The 24,802-nt window shown below is 38.3% G+C and overlaps 1 protein-coding gene across 1 annotated transcript in view; it reads left to right on the top strand.

Moving 5' to 3' along the window:
• The window catches only part of EVC2 (EvC ciliary complex subunit 2), a gene marked incomplete at both ends in the record, with an annotated part of 73,917 nt that extends 54,767 nt beyond the window's left edge, over positions 1–19,150 (top strand). Inside the window, 6 exon segments of the mRNA XM_082315009.1 lie at positions 6,281–6,508; positions 8,731–8,948; positions 10,410–10,497; positions 17,158–17,351; positions 18,252–18,353; positions 18,877–19,150. Coding sequence (XP_082171135.1) covers positions 6,281–6,508; positions 8,731–8,948; positions 10,410–10,497; positions 17,158–17,351; positions 18,252–18,353; positions 18,877–19,150 — 1,104 coding nt within the window.
• Positions 19,151–24,802: the final 5,652 nt, after the last annotated feature.

The following is a 24,802-nucleotide window of genomic DNA, read 5'->3' as shown; positions in this document are numbered from 1 at the left end:
GAATATTGCCTTACATTTTTGTTAGAACCTTGTTTTAAAATTGGAAAGTTAGCTTCTCTAGGCCTCGTTGTTTCAGTTTTATATGCCCCATCTGGCATACCTGTTGTTGTTCTAATTGTATGGCTGCACATTAGTTATAAAAAGCCAAATGCTTTGGGCTTTTCCCAATAAGGAAACTGAATGATTGTTAAGGAAAATTGTTAGTTCTCACATTATCACTACGACACAGAAGTATTGCAATAAACCTTAAGCTGATCACAGAAGTGGTTTGGCTGTTGCAATCTGTTAGCTTGTTCTTCATTTAGAATCTTACACTTCTAAATTTTGCATTAATGTGAACGCTTTTATCATCTAACTCAAAATTAACCATCTGAAGTTTCACAACCAATTCAAGGCAGGGAAAAAGGACGATGGAGCAATATAGCTCTGCTGTATTTCTGCCTTTCCTGCTGCTGTTCTGCAGACTTCACATGGTGTCGTGGGTTCTGTCTCACTACAGGATGGCTGTAAAATAGTTTCCAGCTAATGTTTACAAAAGCAGCAGCAGGATGTGTTTTGTAATACTGTAAAACAGGCATGACAGAGAAGAACAACTCATTACAGGAGGGAGTGAGCAGGGAGGCCATGGCAAGAAGTTTGAAGCCTAATCTTGGAGCACCTGGGAGTATCATTGACCCTGCTGTGAAAATCTTCAAAAGCAGGCTATATCTTCTTCTTTTATTGTTTCGTAGCTGTTTTGAGCTGTCTTGTGCATGAGGAAGTAGCTGTTCCTTTCTGAAATAGCAGTTACCTATCTCAGAAGAAACACAGTGGCAAAATGACATTCTTTAGTCTGTTTTCCCTGCTGGGCTTAAAAAACCCAATAATAAGACTTGCATGAGAAATGTCTTTGGGGTTGCAGGTAAGCACGTACATTTTCAGATTATTCCCTTTATTTGTAATATTTAGGACTGAGACAACACTAGTTAGCAATTAGTCTGAACTAAATGTGGAATTCAGAAGTCAGCACTTTCAAGCAATGGACTAATCAGTGCATTTACAGCATTGGCAATTTTTTGTGTAGTTCAGATGTTTCAGGTGGAATCGGCAGCAAATGTTCAGACCTACAGGGGCTGATTCATCATAACCAAAGTAGTTTGACACTAATAATATTATGTCAAATAGTACAATGTATGTCAAGCAGTATTCTACAGTCTTCTGTTTCATGTGATGAAAGGCTTCAAGAATGGCAAGGGGATATTAGTTTATAAGTAGTTTATAATTTGGTTTGTAATCAATATTTGATTCAGCTTCTACTGAAGTCACCTTCTGTGTCACACTGAAGTCGGGTCTACTTAGAAGCTTTGATTTTCACAAACATATTTCTGTTTGCAGAGCTGTGATTTCAGAGCTGACGAGGCAGAAAGAAACTCAGGTGGCTAGGGGTAGATAGTAGTACCAGTTGAGTAATGCAACATTTTGTTTGTTTAAAAGCAGTTAATTTACTGTATAATGTTGAATAGATGCTGAATGAGAAAGCTGAACATCATTCCCATGTATTTGGACGTGCTTAACATATGGCTTTGTACTTAGTAATATGCGAATAGTATCTAGTTTTGCAGTTTGGACCATAAATCTTATGATTCATAGAATATACTGAACATATCATATAAACCTCCTGTTATTTGAAGTGGTTGACAAAAGTATAAGTGTTTCAGTCATCAATGTCATCTCTTTTGCCTTTGAATTCAGCTGCAATTAAAATACACGTTCTTGTGTCTCCTTATAAGTGAACCTGAGTTGTCAAACTGCATTTCCATCCTTATTCATGATTCATTTTAATGGGTTCAAACTTACACAAAGGTGATCGCTCATTTACTCATTCATCTATTCATTATTCATTCATCTATCCCCAGATTTCATATATGTATAATTCATTTAAAATCCTTGTGTCTGAAACTGAGCCTCCTGTGAAGAAAGAAGGAAACTTTAAATTCAGTTGTGTGCATACACCTGTCAAAACATTTCTGTGTAATTTTTTTAATCTATATTTTTAAAGGTTTATAGCACATCCTGTTCCGAAACCACAAAGGCAGCCTTCGGATATCACTTACTAATTTTGTGTCATATAAAATAAATCATACCTCAAGCATGTATTTTCCTCTTTTTTGAGATAATGTAAAAATGTGTGTATTCTGGCAGGCAGTATCTTAGATGTGTAAATAAAGGCTGGAAAAAAAGAAGGATCAGCTCCTCAGTGTGTGTATGTTGTCATAACTCATGTAAGCAAGTAGTGTTATAATAATTTCTATTAGTTAAGAAGCTGCCCTAATACGTTGAATAGGGAGCATCCCATAGACTCTAGCACATTAGTTCGTTTGAAAATGGTCCTATTTACTTCTAGTCGAGTAAGTCTACTTGATTTTTTTTTTTTTTCCATTCCTTGAATAGGTGCTATTGTAAAGAAAATCACGATATAAATCATTTAGTCTCTTGTGACAAAAACATTGGTTGGTCTCATCCATCTTCATTTTCCTGCTTTTAAGTAAACTCAAAAATCAATGTTGCCACAGTTTTGAAAGGTGACTTGTAGCATTAGTTGCCCAACCTGGTTCATTTCTAAGATGATTTACCCCTTAATGTGATGTCTGTTGTAGCGATGCATCTCCCTGAACACCTTGCTAAGTAGCAGCTGTTGTTAGCGAAGTATTAAGTGGCTGGCTGAATCAGATATAAATTCCTTGCCTTCCTTTAGAAGCTATTTCTTTTGTTATTTAGCATGTCTGTTTTACTGTTAAGGACTCACTTCCATTCCATCCTGTCTTTAAGAATCACCTAAGAGTGCAACAACTTTCACTGCCGAAAAGAGGGGTGAAGGCAAGTCAATGGAATCTTCATAGCTGAGACCTTAAAAAATTGGATGGTCAGACAATACGGCTCTGAAAACTGCTAATTGCTTTTGAGAACATTGTCTTGTGTCACAGTGATCAGTAGTACAACAATTTATTCAATGTGCCTTTTACAACAAAAACTTGAGTCTTATTTGAGAAATTATTCTTGTGCACAGCCTTTTGAAGGAAGATTTATTATTATTATTATTTTTGTTTTAAATATTTGCCCTGGCACTGAGGTGTGGAATAGTCTTGCTTCTAGGCCTTAGTCTTATGTCACTGGCTCATAAGAATATCTTGAAATAGCACTTTGGATTTTGAAAATAAGTTTGCTTTGACAAGATAAATAAACCAAACCAACTAAACAAAAAAAACTCCCCCAAAAAACTGAGTTAGTATGGGACTGACTGTATTGTGCAATCTATATCAGAGTTGTGACTCGTAGGATGTTCTGCAGAAGTTTTTATCTTTGATTTCCGATTGGTGCTGCTAGAGTACAGTGTACACCTTCAGATGCTTGTGAACTGCTGGACTGTGAGCTTAAATGAGAGATGCTAAAATTACTTGCTTTTCAGTAAAAAGCATTTACAGAAAACAAAAGGCCTCAAATTTACTTTTATAGGTTTCTTGCCTGCCTGCAAAGAACATGGAAGATAGATATAAAAAAATATTATTATTATTATTATTGCTATTATTATTATTGAATTTTTTTCCTAAGGAAAACTGAAACATAGAAACAAGCAATGGATATTTCTGGACCTATCCTAAGGTAAATGTCATCTACTTTTTTTGAACAAGTACTGGAAGGCAGCTCAGCTCTTTTTCCATAAACTCCCAATTTTGGCCATCTCTTTTGCTTTTTTAGCTTAGTTTTTAGCATTTTGGTTACTATATTTCCAGTATGATCTCTGAATTGAATTTTCCTCCTAACTCAAATATCCCCTATGTTTATTTGTAACCCATATGCTTACTTATTATTTAGTGTCACACACCTACATTATTCAAGACCGATTTGTTAGATTAAGAGTAATGTTAAGAGACAATGTCTATCTTTTAAGATGGAGATTTGTTAAAGATATCAAGAAAATGAATCTTGCCTCTACTTTGTGTCTGTAGGATGATTTCTTACTCTTGTGTTGTAATTGGCTTAATTCGTGTTAGTAGGAAATATTTCCTGAAAGCAACCTTCCATCTCTTGCATTCAAGGACATTCCAGATGATATAATGGAGACTTTGGAGAATATCACATGAACATCAATGAGAATATCACAAGCACATGTGGTTCCAAATCACATTTTAAATTTAGGTCTATCTACTGGATAATATAATTTGTATGATACACAATCAGTCTTAGCAGGTCCCTTATCAATAGAATTTCCAGAGAAAATTCATGGGCATCATGTTACATATTTATCATCTTAGGATCTAAAAACTTGGTGGAAGTCTCCTTAAATGTTCCTTTAAAGCTAATCATGAATAGAGTCAATAATAAATAATTCTGATTAGCATGAATAGAAAGCTAATAAGGTTTTAATGTCTCAAGTATGTACCATCTCTATTTGTGTAAAGATATTCTGAGGGGCAAAATCAGGTCTTCTGCCAATGGGAAGTCATACAGTGTCTAAAGACTGCAGTTGACCTTTACAGTGTTGTAGTTCACACCTGAAGGCAAATACTATTGGTCTTTATTATTCTTATTTTATAGACTGGTAAAACTGTACAGAGATTAAGACTACATATATAAAGGTATACCACAGGATGCCTACCATGCTAAGGTACTAACCGTGTAGGTATCTCAATTAAATAGGGATGTTCATCTCTGCTTGTTTTTTAAGAGAGAGGCCAAACTTGATGGGATAAATACTTTTCCATAGAATGCAAATGTGAGTATCTGCTCTCAGGTGCCATGGTGATACTAAACTTAACCAAAACTTATTTAAAAGTTTTTGAGATGCTTCCTTTGATGGCTGTGGTTCTTCAGTTCTGTCACAGACAGTAGTTACTTGAGCATTGCTGTTAAAATACATAATACTGGAAACTTTGAAAATGCTGATTTCTGAAAACTTTTTTTTTTTTTTTTTTGGTATGCTGTGAAACCTATCTGATTAGGTTTGTCAGGGTCGAAAGAGAATTTGGAGATGGAGTGAGGGAAAGCCCCACACTCTGATACCCAGCAGTGTACAGATGGGCTGTTTCTGTGCTTAGCTTTATTCTAAATCCAGTGTGTAGGGCAGCAGTTGATACCAACACCAAGTAGTGGAGTTGGAGCTTTTATGGTTGCATGTGCTTTCTCTCTGTGTCTTCTCTCTCTTACAATCCAACTTCTAGGCTCGTCTGGATAATACAGGGAGAGAGAATAAGACCAAACTGATAATTATTTACTGTGTTTTGAGGATTCAGCCACCCAGATGTTAGATACGCAGTGTAGCCGTCAATGTCCGAGCTAGACATCCACACTTATACCTCAGTGGAAAAACATTTTTTAGGATGTGAAACATACCGAGAAGTACCTTTTCCTTTTCTTTGACTATAAAGGGAGCTTAGAGTGACAAGCTCAGATGAAGGCATCTAAAGAGGGTAATTGCAGCTGGCTATCAACATTGTCCTGCAGAAAAATGGTCACAGTGGCAATATCACTGGCTGTGAATGTCAGTGGGATAGCATGGAGAGCTCAGCAATCACGTTGCGTTTGATCGCGTGCTTGCGTATGCTGTGCTTGCCTTTCACCCTTGGTTAATTTCTGGGGATGTCCCATCAGATGTATGGCAGCAACATAGTTGTTGAGTTAAATCATTTTGATTTAATTCTATTTGATGTCCATTCAATCCAGTTTTAATCTTGTTTGAAATCCATTACCAGTAGACTCTTGATTTACAGTTTAACTTTGTTTTATATAAGAGAATTTTTGGTTATTGCTTAAAGAATGGTAGGTTGAATTTCATTGGTCGGTATTAACTGATGTTTGCCAATTTGAAACTAAATACAGTCTTTATAAACTTTGTATTTTTGCTGAACAGAAGGATGTATTTTATCTTCCCATTTAACCAATCACATAGGTAAGCATAGGTTTGTTTATATTTTTGTTACTTTTATTAGATTGAAAATTATATAGCCCTCTATTTTAGGCTTTAATATTTCATATTAAACTTATGACTACCCTAAAACAAAGCCTGATCTCTTTGAAATATCTGATCTTACTGTAGTAATTTTTTTGATCACTTAAACACAGTAAAAGCTTGGAATTTAATGTTAAAAGCACTTTTTAAAACAATGTATTACATTATAAGATAACAGCATTGATTTCTTTGCTGCTTTAATCCTGCTCATTAATTACAGAGTAGTAAAATCATGTGCATGCATGTAAGGTTATCTGTTAATCTTGTTATCTTTTGTGCTTTGGTATTTTTCAGGTTAAGTATGAGTTGCTGCTTGAGAAAGAGTGTCAGTTGCGTGATCTTGAAAATAAACTTGGAGAGTATATTGCTTCTTTAGCCTTTCAAAAGACTGTTAAAAAATCCAAAATGTTGGAGCTGTATACTGCTGTCATAAGCGTACAAGTTTTTCTCTTTGAACAACTGAGCACGTCAAAAACCCTGTCAAAATTGGAATGCATTCAGATTTTAGAAGCACATAATCCTGTAAGTAATGAAGTTATGAAAAGGAAAAATTCCTGTTAGGAGACAGCAGCTATCACAGTAGCTTATTTGACTTTGATTTAGCTGTGCTGGTTTGCAGCTCCTGGTGGCCCGGCTTTTAATTTCTGTGATTATGTTCACTTTAATGCACGCAGTAAAAGAAATAAGAGAAGGAAAGTATTAAAGCCAGGGAATTGTGTAGAAGATTGTGTATTATTATTTATTTTTATTATAGTAGTATCCAGAGATCTACAGTCAGAAAGAGCGGTGTTTTGGTGGCTAGTTAATATTAAAGTTTTGTAGATTGCAAGGAAGACAATTGGGAATGATTGAGAGTCATGACTGGGGTACTGTGTAAATTGTCATGACTGTATTACAAAATTGTTCATGTTGTAGTGCTATCCATACAGTAAAATCCATAACCACATGATATGTGTCAATCATCGAGTTTTTAAAGATTATATATACAGTCTCCTACCTGTCTATCTCCCTCCAAGCATGCTCATACAGTTTAAATAGTAGAAACTTTGGAATGGCCTTTTCCCTTCATCGTATTTATTACGTACTTGGTATGTGCCAGTTTTTTCTAATCCTTTTTTCATACTTCAGTGTTCTGTAGTCATAAGGACTTTTTTTTTTTTTTTTTTTTTTTTTTTTACATCTGCTATTTGCAGCCATCCAAGTGGGGCTTGGGAGAGCACTGGAGTAGAACAAACAAAATGGGTTTTTAAGAGCAAAACCTCTTTGCTAGAGGGCATCATTAGACAGCTATTGCTGTGAAAACTCCTGGTTAAATTTTAATGCTGTCATCTCTACAGAGTTTCTCTTAGAATGGCAGTTAGAATGCTTATATGCTTCCAGTTTTGTTTAAATTTGTATTAACTCTGTAGGAAATAGTGAAAGTTGTATGGAGATGGAATATTAAAAATAATTTAATCTGGAATTATGGCCTTTTATGCCGTAAGTGCAAGAGGGCTCTGCAAAGAGGTTGCTTTTAGCTTCTCTGTCCTTCAACAGATAAAGAATTGAAGGAGAGTTCTACAGTAGCTAGCACTGGATTCTTTAGCCAATGTGCAAGAACTGAGTTGAGCCCTATTTTGGGGGGGAAAAAAATTTTAGGCATTGTTCAAAGTGCTTGTTAGGCTTGGTGTATGGGGACTGCCTCCTGGTGATTTTTCTCTCTTGCTGTGATTTATTTCTGCTCTTTTGTCACACTAGCTGGCAAATTTAAACACCTGTTACTTTAAAAAAAAAATGATCAGAATACACAGGATTCCCTAATGCTGACGACATCAGCGATAGTTTTGCCAGTCAGTGAAACAAACACATCCGGCTATATATGAATTTGCTTCATCTCCTTAGAGACAGCAAGGTAATGTTCGGGTTTGGTGTTAGAAGAGTGGATCTAAGCTCCAATGTCAAATCTTGCTGACCAGGGAGCAGATACTTACTTAGAGATGTCATGCTCGAATGAATATCTAGTCCAAATATGGCTGATGAGGTGGAGGAATAGATTAAAATTCAGCATGTTGTCCAGGCTACAGGTTGGGAAGTAGGGCGCTGAGATATTAAGCGACTTGTTTGAGATCGGACAACAATGACATTGGAAAACTGGAATATGAAGTCATCCCTCTGATGTCTAGTTTGACTCTTACCAAAGAGAGATCTTCGGCATGAGGGATCCAGTGCGCTTAAGACTTTGGTTTTTAGCCCTTTGATTTTTAGAGCATTGTATTTTAACCCTAATTTTATCACACTAAATGTGAATTTTTGTCTCTTAACTTCAAACCTCTTTGATGTTAGCTGTCAATTCAGTATAACTAAAACTAGTCAGTCTGAGTTTCTCAAGCTGTTTCAGTGGCTTTATGCAGGTTATAGATGAATTCTAGTGGTGCCATTCTTTTGTTTGGATCTCAGCCATGCTGGTAGTGTACTTTCTAGATGTCCTCTACAGTGGAAGGTTTCAGAGAGCATCGACCTTTAACACAATGAAAATTGACTCATATCTTTCAGCATTGTTCCGATACTCATAGTGTGCAAGTCATGTTTACTGAAGCCATGCAATGAATTGGAAAGTGTAATGACTGCAAGTGGCTGGGTAGAATGAGAAATGAATAAACTAATATCAGAAATTCTGATACCATCTTTTTTTCTTCACTCCAAATGAAATTTGTTCTTCCAAGTTAAATTGTGACTTTTTGTCATTACGTGTTTTCAACCCCTAGGAGATTGAAGAACTTGACAGGAAGCTGGAGTATGAGATGTTGCATAAGGAGTCAGCTCAGCAGCAGCAGCAGCATCTAATGGGTAGGCAGAGGTGGACTCCAGATGGATTGGGACTTTCAAGTGAAGCTGTGGAAATGAATGCAGACAGACAGGTGACAGTTCTGCTAAGACAGGCCATGAGTAAATGTAGTCAATTTATAAATCTACACCAGCAAAGGTAAGTGCTTTGGTCTCAGGTGTCACTAAGTTACTGCAGTCCTTACAGACCATAAGATATTACAGAGAAACAGCAGGCTAAATGTTCTGCTCTGTCGGGGAGGAACTATACAACTACGTTTGAACAGTGCATTTTTGTGATGTGGCCCAGAGCATAACTGAAGAGTCTTGGGAATATTGAAATAAGAATCCATGAAATAATAATAACTTAGTTACATATAGATTGTGATGTGTTGCATGGCAATCACCATTTCTTGACAGGGACAGTGGAAAAATAACAATACTTCTTAGCAGCAAGGAGGAAAAGAATTTTAATCCTGTTGCTTCGTCTCCCAAGAAGATAGGTAGGGACTTCAGTGAAACCTGATCTGCTGGGGTCAAAGGAAGTAGCTGAGACAATTTAAATTGCATTTCTATCTCCACCATCACACTGTAGATTAAATTCCCTGTCACGCAATCATTTTTGATGGGATATATAAGCTCTTCTTCAGAGACAGGCTCAATTTCACTTTTCCCTGGCCAGTTTTTAAGTAAAGATATCAGTGGCAAAAAAAAAAATGCCTCTTGGGAGATATATAGAAATATCTGTCTTGTCGTGAGGGTTGCCTAGCAAAAATGGGTGATAATTTGCAAAATTGCAAAGTATTGTATTACATTCATTAGGGTTACAGGTGTTAGAGAGTACATTTCCATCTGTATTGCACAATATTAAAAGTCTACCACATCTCAAGGTTCATCTAAGATCCTGAGAGGGTGCTTTCCATTACGAAGAGGGGTTTCCGTGAAACAATTGATATATTAAAAATGGCTTTTATACACTTTGAGTGGAGTTATTGCACTCTTAAGTCTGTTTTAATTCTGAAACGGCTGGAGCTCTACTTGATGTAGATCAATGACTCTCCTGTTGTAGAAGTAAAGAGTCACTTAGAAGAGCAGATAGATTACTGGCTTGTGGATACTACTGTAGAGATATATCCGTGAAGCCTTCAAAGAAACTGCAACTAGTCTTTACCTGAAAACATAATGGAAGAAACAAATTTTGTACGTTTCCCAAGTGACATAAGGATGTCTCCATGATTTGGTCCAGAAAGAAAAAAATCACCAGTAGTGAGGAAGTTAACTGTTTACCATTATATTCTAGCAACAGAAAGATCCACAACTTGCCATGAAGTGTGGTGATGAAATTTAAAGAAGATGGGGACAGGTTGAATCATGTTGCTTTGGAGCAATACCAGATTTGAATTGTGTGCCAGAGCATAGCCTTAGATTCTGCTCTGATGTTTTCTTGGTGGTTCAGGGGAGAAAGGAGGAGAAGCTGGCTTATTTTAGAAGTTATGCTGCTCACCCAACTTAGCTGACAGAAAGATACACTTCCTGAATGGATGACTTTCAGATATTGTTTCCTGTAACACAGTCATTGCGCCTGGGAAGATTTCAATGTTAATTCTGTCTTTCACTTCAGCTTGAGAGATGAGCAATGGAATTGCGCAGTGCTTGAAGATCTCCTGGAAAATATAGAAATGGATGCATTTTTGGCACTTTATAGTCAGGTAAGCATGAAATTGAACAAAGCATCCAAGTTTAAATTACAGCTGTATCCGGAAATCAGCTTTTCTTGCCTTTTTTTGGGAACCATTACAGTTGTATTTGGACCCAGTTCTGCTAATAGTCACTACCAGTTCTCGTGTTTGCAGCCTGTATTATCATTCACTTCAGTTAATTCTGACCTACTTTCAGACTTTTGAATTTTACTGAGTTATACTTCTTTTTGTTCACTTACAAATCCTGTCTGGGGGTTGTCCTGTTGCATTTCATTCTGTGGAGAGAACTAAATTGCCTGAGTTTCTGGTTTACAGACAGATTTACAGTCTGGTTTTCATGTAATGAGACAAGGGTTTTGTTTAGGCTTTAATCAGTGTTAGAAAAGATTTGCATTGATTGTGTTACAAAACTAAATGGTAGAAGGACTGCTAGTTCAATTTTCTAGTATCATTACTCATATTGTTTTCAAAAACAGCATCACCTATTCAGGTGATTTGCTATCTGTTGGATGCCTGTCAGTGCCACGAAAGGCATTAAAAATGAATCGCTGTTGTCCCCAAGTTTTATCTGCAGGCCTTGGTTGAGATATGTAGCTAGCGTCAGAACAGACTCGGTGTTGCAGCTTTTCACGTCCAAGTATCTTACCTCTCAGGAACAAGTGTGGGCGCAGTCACCTGTATCATGAATTGGGATCTTCAGAGGCCAGCAAGCCAAGGAGGGACCATGTAGACTAAGGGTCTCTGAGCTTTTCCTGTGTCTCGGCTTGTTTCTCCTCAGTTTTCTGAACTCATTATCCTCTCTAGAGTTAGATGTCTTTTTGAGGTCAGCTGTTCTCATGAAGACTTGGACTGAGACTCCTGTATATTATATCTGTGTTAGGAGATTCACCTGGAAGGTAGCACATGCTTTCAGATCCTTACTCTGATTTGGGTAAGGAGTTTGCATCAAGATCTCCTAAAGCTCACAGGAGCATGATAATCCCTTCAGTCACTGCCTCTCGTGTGGACACCTGGGCTCCATTCAGAGCGGAGTCCTTCTGTGAGCCTTGCACCTCTAAATATCTGGCAGCCTGGTGGCTAAGGTGCTGTCCTCAAATGGAAGATCTCACTTTGTGCTAATGAATTAAATCAGGCAGAGTGGGAATTCAAACTTCATCTTAATGCTTTCCAAGAGCATCCTGTCCTCTGGGCATGATAATACAAACACCAAAAACCCATCTTGGTGTGTCTTGCAGAGTGTAATGTTTGAAGGTGTTTGCTGAGCAGATCATGACCTGCGGTACCAGCCTTCTGGTTTTAAATACAAGCTATGTGTTCCCTTAGAGTTTGGGTTTGGTTTTTTTTTTTTTTTTTAGTATTATTATTTTCCTCTTTGACCCCCCACCCCCTGCCTCCTGTTGCACCTGTTTTTTTTTCATACTGGCTTGCTACCTTGTTGGCTGTGACAGTTTGGGGTCTTGTAAGCGGATGTGGCTGTCAGGAGCTGCTGAATTCTGTTCCAGCCTTCAGTTCCTTCTCACTGTTTTCTGCCCCTTTTGGCCTACTGCACATAGAGCTCCTAACGTTTTATTGGGACTTCACAGAAAGAGCATCCTGCTGACACTGATAAAAATTTCTGCTGCAGACCTTTGTAGGGTGCTTATGATGTAAATACTCACATGATGGTGAGTTTTAATCTTATTATTTCTTTGTAACTTTAAACTTTATATGTATTCATTTATGCTCCTTTAAAATAACTCGCATAATGCTAACGAGGCAGTCACCCACTATTTTCAGTTATTCGTTCAGTCGTGGAATGGTAAGGAGTGGGCAATGACAGCTATAACGCTTTTCAGAGGCGATATTAAATTTGAGGCTTTATTTGCCCATTTGTAGTTGCAGTTTGTCTAGTAGCTCAAGGTTTCAAGATACTTTTCTAGGAGGAAGGATGATCTTTTGTCCTGTTCAACGTTCCTTTTTTTTTTTTTTTTTTTTAAAAAAAAAAACAGGTAAGAAGTTAACAGGCTTGTGTGAATATTTTGCTGAAACATACAGTACTTCAGATACATGTTGAATATGATAAATATAAAGTAAGTCTTAGATAAAATAAACTCCATTCAGCATCGGTGGGAAATAAACATCAGAACAGATACAAAAATTGAAAATGCTTTGAAAGGTCCTTTGGGCTTTGCTGATCTTTCCCTGTACTACTGTGGTTTAAATCATTGGTCTTGGTGAGCCATAGTCTTGTGGTCTACTGAGACCATTATCACAGTTTAATTTCAATGCTTTTAAATCCTCTGTTGCCTTGCAATCTTGGACTGATTGAAGAGACCTTATACAGTGTTGGTTTAGCAATTTCATAGGCTGGCAAAAACAGTCACTGCTGAGTGGGAGCTCCTAAAGAGAGCATGAGGACTGCATTAATCTCATACTGAGGTTCTTAGCTTGCCATACTCCTGGGCATAGAAGGGTAGGAAGAAGATGCACGTAACAAACTAGCTGCTCAGCAGAATAGTTCTTATCTTGCAAAGGATGTTGTGGAATGTTTTTCTGCTGTTCTTGAGTTTGATTGTCTCTGATAGAAACTCGGCATCTGCCTCCCTCGTGAAGGCATGAATTCAAGGTGTGTGGCATGTTAAGATGAATGCTGAAGCGGCTGTGTAGGACTTGGTGCGAGGGAAGAGAGACAAACCCGGTGGCTGAGTGCTACTGCTGCTGGCTGTGAATCATTCATTTTGAGGGGAACCCTATCCCAAGAGAGCTTGGCTCTTTTCTTTGCATTTCAGTTCAAAGGCAGTGCTCTTTTCCTTTTGGAAGTGTTGATCATATTTATCATTGGACTGCCCAGGACTAACCACGAATATGCTGGTTTTGTATGTTATTGTGGCTGGTTTCGGTCCTAGGAAGTTTTATAATTAAATACTGACACTCCTTGTTCTGTATTCCCCAAGATCATACCACTTGGATGGGGGAGGAAGCTGGATATTGCTTTTCTACAGCATAGGTAAACCATGTTGCTTAAGTTGCTGACAATTTAATTGTCTTCCTGTGATAGTTATTAACTTCCTTTGGCACAGATACGTTGTGAAAGAGCTTCTGAACAGCATGGCATGTATTCTGCAAGTTGAGAGGTTAAAATCATTGTTTTGCAGATTAGATGCATGCAAACAGAATATGTCATAATTTTCACAGTACCCAGTCATCTTAGCACCCTAGCAGGTGAACAATGATCCTTGATAATTATAGATTTTCACATCTTGAAGGCAGAGATTTAAGAGCATCACTGTCACCTCACTGCACTTGAAAAACTGGACGCACTGTTCAGTGTATACTTGAGGGACTGTGCTTTATGTTTTGTTCATAAAATTCCCTGGAGAAATAATTAATTTGTGTAAATATGCATTAGATATACCATTGGGATTTTTGTGTTTATATTTATTCATATACAATACAGCCCAGAGATATTCTGGGATATACTTTATTGAAATTCCATAAAACCTATACATATTTACCCTGCAGATATACGGAGCAAAATTTCTGTTCTCAGCAAGTATAATAGTATACTAACTCCAACTATAATTCCAAACCTGACTACTCTTAATTCAACTGTAGAGAAGTATATGCTTAGTAGAAGAGTAATTTATTAATTTACAAAGTCTCAGCATAACATGTTCCTACTTCTGGTTGTGCTTATCCTGTGAGCTGATGTGGGAATTGATTTTTAAATCTTTTTTTCCCCCTGTTTTCTTACAATTTATAGAAAACATTACAGTGGCAAGTATTGGGAAACTAGCTATTGTACCTCTGTATCTTACACTCATTCTTTTCTTTAAAGAGGATTTTCCCTTTTAGGCTAGTTTTCAGAACTGTGGATGCAGCCCTCTCTGGAAAACCAGATAAGTTGTACTTTCCTACATTTTGTGTTTCAGCTTACATCCTTACTGAGGCAGATCTAGGTCAATAAGAGATTTGCTTGCATGATAGCGAGTTCAGGATCATAGGCCTCTGGCTGAGAAGTTACTTTCAAATCAGCTCATAGCTATAGCCCCAGGTACACTAGTTGCATTTTAGAGACAACAGATGATGCAGGCAGACTGTCATGTGGAAACAGCACAGTAAGCTTGAAACACCGCATGGATCAAGTTCATTGATTCTTACATTAGTTGTTTAAATACACATTGCTTAGTCCAAACACTTAGAAGTAATTCTGCTGTTTGTAAACTACAGTTCATTCCTGGTTTTATTCTGACCAAATTCAGAGAATACAAATGAGGTTGTTGGTGGCGCAAGTAGCACTTATATCCATTAGATGTTATGAAAAACATAATTCCTAATCTTTGTGGTACCATACTAAATAATATACCTGAAGTATCAAACGCATCCCACGCTGGAGGGCTGTTGGTCTGACTGGTGTGACCATTCCTGTGTTTGCACGCACGTTCAGTTCTCCTTGCCGCTTCTGCAAGCTGATCTGGGTAGCTGTGAGCATCTGAAAGTGCTGCTCACTGCTGGTGCCTGTTCACACATCAGCAGTCCCTTTGCCGTACATATGCTAGATGCACCTGGCCGGTGGGTGCCTCTGCTGCTTTTGGTACTGTTGACAGCATTGTGGCACCTTGCAGGATTACTTAATCGTGAATTCTGCTGCGTTAGAAAAGCATTAAGGGCTGCCTCTCAGTCCAAATCATACCTGATGCAGAAAGGTAAGGGTCAGAGTGGAGAAAAGAACATTTTAAAAAGGAAGTTATTACAGAGGAAAACAGTACTGAAGTCATGATGTTTCGATCATCTGCATGTAAATTACTGAGTTAAAGGTCCTGACATCATTTAGCCAAAAGGGGCAGAATAGGTCACAGAGATGTGTCATTTTTATTCTCACTTTGTGTTGTTTTTTGTAAGTTTCTAGAAGAACAGTTTCTAGAGACCAAAAGTATGACACAGTCTGTATACAACTATAGAAATTAAACTTAGGTGTCTGTATTAAGGTTTAAGCTCTTGTTTACATTCCTCTCCAGAGAAGAATCAAATGATTTCTTGCCCTAAGTAGCCTGAACAGACATCTCTTTTACCTAACTTTGGTGCCTGTTTAGGATAAAAATATTGGATGTTTTAGATACCACATCAACTTACTAATCTCTCATCAATCTTAGGATTTTGTCTTGTTCATTCTAGTATCTCAGTGGTTTCCGTGGAAAACCTATAACACTGAAGAGCCCAGGAAACTCTGGGAAGTGACTAGTCTGCCTGCCTTTTGGACAGAAGTTCTCTGCTTGGAGAACCATTATGGGAAAAGGAGGTTGATTGATATCTTTATTTTGTGTGGCCATCTAAATTTGGGTTAGGGCTGCTGTGGGGGTGATTGCTTTGTTTGTTTTTACATGGATTTAGCAGAAAGAATTGTCCTTTACAGAGCATCCTTTTGGTGAAGCGGCTTCTTTCAAAGAAGAAGATTCACTTGATACAGGGATATCCTAGGTGCATTCACTCCTCTGAAAATTTGTCATGCAAAAAAGAAGCAGAGTTCAAACATTTGCTGTGACATTTTGAATCCACTGTAGATAAAGAAATTGGCTGTCTTCCTGCATGGTGGGACCTTGTGGGTTTTTTATGTGACGTGAGCTTTGTAGTCATCTTCCCCCATCAATGCTTATAGGAGGGTCTACAGAGCGGAGGTGACTCAGCTGTCAGGAGTCATCTCAAACGTTTGGCACGGTTTACCTAACTTTGGCTACCTGAGATACACGTATGGTTTGAATAGACTACAACAGCATTTTTCTGGCATCCTTTGAGGCATTTAACTTGCTTTAATTTGCTCTACTCTTTTCTTTCCATGTAGTTCTCAGTATATTGTAGACTTTTCATATTTGATACGCATGAGAAATCCATAGAAACAGCCCCGGGGACACAGTAGTTTTGACAGCAGAGCAGAAAATAACAACAGGGTTTTGGTGTTTGGAGGGGGGCAGGAAATGGGGCTGGTTGATTGTCTAGGGAACAACTACATTTGAGCTTAGTCTATTTGAGCATTATGTGAGTATGCTTTACCACTGACCTTTGGGCCAAAAAAGAGAGGATGTTTGGAAAAAAAAAAAGCACCAAAACAAAAACAGATGTTTCCTTCACCTCTTAACAAATGTTACAAGCTGTTCTCTGAGCTTCTCACAGAATCTAGTGTTAAGAGAGGCTGAACCATGAAGTGCTCAACCATGGCAACATGTGAATGTTGTCATTAGCTTTCAGAGGCTACTTTTTTTACCCCAAATTTTACAGACCAAGGAATGCCATATCGCTTCCTTGCTATCTTGAAAGGATTTCTTTGATAGTACAGTCCACAAATTAACTAAACCTTACATGCTAGAATATGGTTGCATGGTGATTTTTCAGACCGAAGGGCATTGAGTACATGCCCTAAGCACATATGCTAAGATCAACTGGTTGTTTAACATTTACATTGCCTATATTCAGAATGAAGTGGACAACCGTAAGATATATGGGCCACTGAGGGTAGAAACAGTAAACACAGGACTATGACCACTTGACACCGAAACTGTCACCACTAACATGATTTTCAATAATATTTTTTGTTTCTATAATGAATAATTCTTTAATGATGGTAATTAAAATTTGCTAACACTTTTTTTATTTTCAATGCTAAATTTGTCTGTCTTCTACTCATTAATCCTCTAGGAGCTCCGACTGGCAGGTTATTTAGCTAAACTGACAAGGGTGCCAATGGGGATATTGCACAGGATCCTGAACTTGTTGCTGCCCTCCAGCTCGCAAAGTGAGGTTCTTTCTGTCCTTGATTCAATCAGTAAATATTCACATGGTGTTGCTGAAAGTGACAGTAATGCAGATGAGTTTGGCAGCTGTAAGAAAAGGTAAGTGTGATATTTTTGGTAGACGATTGCAGGAAAAGACTATTGCTTTACATGTATATATGTATTTGCTGGACAAGCAGATTGACAGCAGTAGAAAAAGTCACAGGTGCCTAAGTTTCCTTTTGAAATATTTTTGTGGGGTAAAAATACTTTGAAACTGCTACCTTATTTTGTGAAATATTTTAACTATAATAAATTGATTAAGAATTAATAAATTTTATAACTTTATGAATTAAACGGTTATTTTATAGATTTACAAATCTTGTTCTGATAATTTTCTTCCTGTTGACTTTAATTGGAGTTTATTAAAATATTTTCCTCCCAGCTTTTTATATTTATAATATTCACAGCACACCAGATTTCAGGTGTCTATAGCTCCTAAAGATATAAAGGAGGTCCTCCTTTCTAATAATGGACGTTTCAACCTGGCAGATACCTGTTCCCTTTGTTGTTCATTACTAAAGTCCCAAGTGACCACTGTCTTCCCTTTTACACACAGAGACAGGTAGTGTCCCAGAGCCTTCATCCCTCCAGCTTATCCCCATTAACACCAGCTGAATAGCTGTGCAGCTAACACCAAGAGGTGCTCCCAGACCCTCTCTCCCAACTCCCTGCGATGACATGGGGAGGAGAGAAAAACAGATGATGTGGCACTGGGCCCTCCAGTTGTCAGATGTGAGCTGTCAAGGAACAGATAAGGGTCCTTGGCACTATGCCCTGAGGTGTGATCTTAGCTGATTTAAATGATTTGTGGCAGGGCAGCAAAAATCCTTGAATGCTGCTACTGACTGTATTTGTGGTATTACTGTCGTGGGTTTGGTAGCTAAAATCAGAAAGGGGAGGAAAGTGTGCATATTTGGGGATTTGCTGCTGGGAATTCTTTCTGTTCTGCTCCTTCAGGAAGAACCAAGAGTTGTGGCAAGCACTGGAGAACAAAGTAAGGCAAGATCTGATAAACAGAAGTTTGGAAAAGATCTCTTCCCTAAACAAGAGAAAAGACAGGTAAGGAGAAAACAGGAAGAAACATATATGTTTTTTTTAATACTTCATTTCATCTCCAGAGGTTCCTCTTACATCTGTTAGAAATCAGAAAATAAGTTTATAAATATGCATTTTCTGACACTGTTCTGCTGTTTGGTGCTTGTGTTTCCTACAACATGCTTACACATAATAAGCAATAATAGTAAATGCTTGAAAAGATTTTTCCGTACATATTCACAAAATTCACACGGTTTTCATATACATTGCCCATCTTCACTAAAGTTATTTATTAAAAGGTTACCTTTCCTTATTAAATTTTGTATCTCATAAAATGATATGTAAATTATTAGGGATTGGAATGGAAATTAGAATTCGATCTGTTGAAATACGATTTTCTTTAGCTTCCAAAATCACCACTTCTGTGTCAGGATATGATAAAGGAATTTAGGCTTTTTTTTTTTTTTTTTCCCCAAAAAAGTTTTCATTTTTCAAAAGTTATTGCCCAAGTTTTCATTTTTCAATTCAATTTTTTTCATTAATGTAGCTTGATAAAGAAGAAGCAACTTGCCCTCTTGGAAAAAGCATCATTCATTCGTCTTGGATGTTCCTCTGCACATCCTCCTACAGAGCAGTCTGATCCACCTGTTCCTTTGAACACTGCAGCTGCCGAAGCCATAGAGCTATTAGACACAGGGGAGACGGTATTTTTATTCCGTGAGCCAAGTGATCCAATACTTTCTTTGCATAATTCTCCAAGGAAAAAGAAAAAGAACTTTCTTAATTCCAGAAAGGCTGCTCGTGCAAATATGGACTCGTGAAGGCAATTTCCATTCAAAGTATCAATTAGGGAAGAGGAAGTTATTTAAAATTCAGTAAAATAATGAGAAAGAATGAAGTGTGCAGTTTAAATAACATGTGTGTTGTTTTAATCTCATTTGTCTGACGTTGTAAATAGCTGTAATTTGAGAATAGCGCAGTTAGCAATGTGCATTGTGCATTTTTTAATTCTTGTCAGTGTATCATGCAGTAGATGAAATATGGATGTTTTATGATGCACATTCTGGCAGGCAGGACATTTTCATCAATTTTGCACTGATTTTACTGTTGCTGTATTTTCGTAATTTATATAGAAAGGTTATTTATAAAGTACTGATTTACTATTGTTGTATTTATATGTTGTTGTAATAAGCTGCGGTATAGCAGAGGACATGAAGAGATTAAGTGGATGACCCACAAGTCCTCTCTTCTCTGATTTTCTGTTTTTCTAGCTAATTTACTGTTTGATGTTGTGTTCTTAATAGGCTTTGAATGTTACTTCTGCAATCTATGTCCTAGAGTGATAGCTGATAGTCCAGATCTTCAGCATATACATACACACTTAGCCTTACATCCTGGAGTAACTTCAGCTTTTCGCTATTGTTTCTAAACTCCAATTGAACTATGAATGTGGCTACATTTCAAAACTGTGTTAAATAGTTGCAACCTGTTGCAGTCTTTTTCTTCGTAAACCAGTATCATCACGCTTGCTCAGCAGAAAAGGGAGAAATGTAAATGGGCATGTAATACCTTCAAAAGCTTTTTTGGCTGCAATGCTGCCAACTGTCACAATTTTAGGTGGGTATTTTTGAAGTTCTTATTCTTGGCTTTCTCTGAATTGACAAGAAGATCATTTTACATTTCAAAAAGAGTTAATTTTTAAACCCTTTCTAGTTGACAGAAAGAAGCCTGTAAATATGAACCCTAAAAACAGGAACGGGAAAAGGCTAATTAAAATAAATACTTTTTTTTTTTTAAAATATTTCATGATATTCAAGCCTGTTGTGAGGTTTTTTGAACAGTATTTGAATGCTGTGCTCTGAGGGCACTGTAATCATATATTTTGCAGGGTTTTGTGTATGGAGTTTCTGTGTCTTTGTATTAATAGGGTGCCAATTTAATTTAAAAAATTGAAATGTTACAATGTGTCTGCAGTTGGCATCTATTCCAAGTGGAGAAAAAAAACATTATTTTCTTTCCTCCACTTCTCTTGACAGGTTTAAATACTCATCCCACAGTAAACAACAATTAGTCTTTCATATCGCTATTAGCATTAGAAAATGTATTCAGTAATTAGTCTGATAATCCTAATTATTTTTTGATTGCATTCATAGAAGTCATCCCTCTCATAGAAAGAGGAGTCTACCAGGGTTGTGGGAGTTTAGAGTCTCTACATTTTAATGCATCTGGTATATCGTCCCCAAGGCGTGGGTAGGTAAAGATAGGGTCTGTCCTACCTTGGAGGTGGGTCAGAGCTGTGCTCGGGGCTGCAAGGAGCACTTGAAAGCTGAAGTACCCTCTCTTGGATATGAGTCTCTTCCAAGATTTCTTTGCAAGCCCAGACTCTAGGTTGTTATAATATAAATGAGAAGTGACAGGACTGATCGCAGATGAGATATTGGGGCCAATAGCTTTAATCAGTTACAATAATATAATGCAACATCTGAATATTGATTGCAATATCAGTTTATTATCCTAACAGATAATCTCTATGTCTAATAATGGAAAGCTGATGTGTAACTCTTGCACACCTCATCACAAATTTGAAGCAGCTCAGTGATCGTAACTATTCTAGCAGGGAAAGTCATACCCTGCTATGAATCAGTTTCATATCATGCAATACATATATAAAGAAAAGTCCAGATCTTAAAATCTCTTGTGCCTTATGAAAGAAGTACTACCTAGGTAATAGTCCACTTCAGTAAAGAGTTGACTTACGTTCAGCTTTGAGTTGTTCAGAGGATATAGGAGGGCCAGTTGTTCTGTGTGCAGTTCTGTGTCCGTACCATAGGTATTAGCATCTGTATTTCATAGAATCATAGCATGGTTTGGGTTGGAAGGGACTATAAAGATCATCAAGTTCCAACCCCCCTGCCAGGGGAAGGGACACTTTCCACTAGACCAGGTTGCTCAAAACCCCATCCAATGTGGCCTTGAACACTTCCAGCGATGGGGCATCCACAACTTCTCTGGGCAACCTGTTCCAATGCCTAGCCACCCTCACAGTGAAGAATTTCTTCCTTATATCTAATCTAAAGCTACCCTCTTTCAGTGTAAAGCCATTACCCCTTGTTCTATCACTACATGCCCTTGTAAAAAGTCCCTCTCCAGCTTTCTTGTAGGCCCCCTTCAGGTACTGGAAGGCTGCAGTAAGGTCTCCCAGAGCCTTCCCTTCTCCAGGCTGAACAACCCCAAGAAAACAGAAGCCTGTCTTCCTAGGAGAGATGCTCCAGCCCTCTGATCATCTTTATGGCCCTCCTCTGGACCCGCTCCAACAGGTCCATGTCCATCTTATGTGGGGGGCCCCAGAGCTGAACACAGTACTCCAGATGGGGGTCTCACCAGAGCGTAGTAGAGGGGGAGAATCGCCTCCCTCGACCTGCTGGCCACGCTTCTTTTGATGCAGCCCAGGATACAGTTGGCTTTCTGGGCTGCAGGCACACATTGTTGGGTACTTGTTGAGCTTCTCATCGATGAACACCGCCAAGTCCTCCTCCTCAGGGCTGCTCTTAATCCATTCTCTGCCCAGCCTCTGTTTGAGCTTGGGATTGCCGCGACCCGTGCACAGGACCTTGCACTTGGCCTTCTTGAACTTCATGAGGTTTGCATGGGCCCACCTCTCCAGCCTGTCAGGGTCCCTCTGGATGGCATCCCTTCCCTCCAGCTTGTTGACTGCACCATGCAGCTTGGTGTCATTGTCAAATTTGCTGATGGTGCACTCAATCCCACTGTCCATGTTGCCCACAAAGATTTTAAACAACAATTTCACAGTTGAAGTCTTCTAAGGAAGCTGTGCTGGACAAGCCATTCAAATTAAGCCCATTTGTCTTCATAGTCATCAATAAATTAAGAAATGTAAGGCCAAATTCTTCAGGATTTTGAACATTATCCACATGGGGCAAATTGTTCTTCATTCTGACTAAATTAGCATCAGAAACACCTTACAGTCTGGCTGAACCTCCTATTTTAAACAGATGTAGCCAAATTAAAAGGATAAAAGTATCTGGGTAAGCGTGCTAATATCATGCTCATTGTAGAACTGGGACTTAAATGCCTCAGTTGTTTGGCAGCTCTTCCTGTTGGTTTCTGCCTGGCTATATAATGCATTTTACTGAGATTGGAAGTGCTGGAAATGAATGACTCTGTAATTAATCCCACAATTAATTGTGTTCCCCTGGAAGTTCATTACTTCTCTTGTTGTCCCTGACTGTTGACAATGTACTCGATCTCTGTTGCAGCTGTTGTCTCCCCTCAACCTGAAGCCATTGACCAAGGAGACAAAACATGCAAAAAACCAGGCCAAAGCGGCTGTCCTTGGGCAGTGATGCTTTAATCCACACAGTAAAGCTGACTTACTGGCAATGACATAATTTATTGAAGAAATTATTCTCCACACTGGACTAATAAACTGTAGCTTTTTATTATCATTTCTTCAACATGCACTTAAGTAATGCTAGCTTCCAGTCTGCACCCACTGCACAGCACATCCCTTGTGCCCAGGGCACTGCCTGGGCACAACCTGGCTCCCGGTTCAGGATTTTCAGGAGGCTTAGTAGTTGTGCACAGGCTCCTTGGCGTTATCATTAGCCCAGCTTTCTGCTCATGCTGTGATCCCTCATGAAGGACCACGTAGTGTTTGTCAAAGCAGAGGTATGCATCAGTAGGGGACAAAATGCTAGCGCCATATAAAGACTCAAAGAAAATTATTTTAAGATACTTGAGTCATTTTATGATTAAATGAGCACTTACTGGAATATTTAAAATTATCAAGGTCCTCAGCGTCCATAGATTTAAACAGAATCAGCATCCATATGCTTCTGGACCTGTGCAACTATTTGCAGTGGGGTAAGTAATTATTCACCAGATTTTCTGCTGTGTCATATTATGATCCTGTTGTTCAAGTTGTATGCTGTAGTTTCCTCGTGAGTGCATTTACTGAAGTCTAATTAATGTGAGTGATGAAGTTCTTTGCTACATCTCTTAATAGAGGTTGAAACAAAAATCACAGTGTCATACACAATAGCATGAAGCCTGCATAGTTCCCTTTAGAAAGAATAAGATGTAGACAAAATGTTGTTCTGCAGTGATTGAGCTGAAAATGTTTCCATGAAACAAGTGAGTTGAGACTTCCTACAATGTTTCCTTTTAATTTCTCTGTCCTCAGTATTATGTATTAATTTTTTATAAAGTAGAATACACATGCTAAGCCTAATGAAGAATAATTAATACTGAGAATGAATGACTGGATGTTCTGGTAAAGACTATCAACATCATCATTGTCTCAAAAAGTCAATCGTAAAAAAAAAAGTGAAATACATATATGGACCTGGCATTTCACTACAGAAAAATGTAAAAGTGGAAGTAAAAGGGTTGACATTTTGGTGGAATTAATTGTTATGTTTAATAGGTAACTTTATCTTCACTTATTGCTATAATAGTTTTGGGTTTGGATTAATTTTTAAAGTGACAATGTCTCTTTAATAAGGTCAATTCTGCAAAATACTCGTCTGCTTTATTTGAACCTGGGGAAATCATGCTGCTTTCTTTCATTATCTTGTATTTACCCAGCTGCTATTTTAACACCTTTATTTCTTTGGGGGAATGTTAAGTTTTTATGCTGTTATCTTAATACAATCTAGTGCCAGTAATTACACTGCCTTTCATCCACAGCTCTCGCTTACCGAGAGACTGACAGCAAGATTTTCAAAGTGCCAAACGCCAAGTCCGCTCACCCAGCTGACCCAGTTCCCCCTCTGCCCTCTGCCAAAGTGTTTCGCTGCTGTGCTGATGTAACTGGTGCAGACACAGGTGTACCAGGATAAAGCTTATTTTCCTTACCAAATTGTAAAAGCTATATTGTCACAGGCTGTTGAGAGCCATATGAGAGTTCATACGAACACTCGTACCAGCCGAGCGGTATCGTACAAGTGGTGAACATTATCCTCCTAGCCGAGTGCTCCAGGTAGGATCCAGCCTTTGCTTCCTTCTGCTTTCCACTCAAGTCCTCTTCTGCAAAATGGCTGGCAAAGGCCACCAGCTCAGGTCTTCGGTGCTCTCTTTCCATTTGTGTTTTTGTCGTTCACAGGGAGCAAGGCAGGGAAAGTCAGGACCAACACTTGTGAAAGACTACAGTGTGCTCACCGTTTGCCTTTGTGTTGCAGGCAAGCTGTGATATAAATGGTCCATTTAATGAGAACTGATAATGCCCATCTCTGTATTTGAGCAGTCTGTGCTTGTTAGTATATAAAACCACTAGTTATTTTTCCACCTCAGCTGTGTAACCTGTAAGGTTAGCTCCTACCTTACCCTCCAGAGTGTCTGCCCTGTTGCATGGAGATGTGACAATTTGTCACATGCACTGGGAGCCAAACACCTAAGGAAGGCTCTGGGCTTTTTTGTCGACTCCTTTTGTCCAGATTTGGGTTTCTGTCGTG

Source organism: Platalea leucorodia, assembly GCF_965183815.1.
Source record: "Platalea leucorodia genome assembly, chromosome: 6".
NCBI lineage: Eukaryota > Metazoa > Chordata > Aves > Pelecaniformes > Threskiornithidae > Platalea > Platalea leucorodia.
This window is presented reverse-complemented; position numbering and strand designations above follow the sequence as displayed.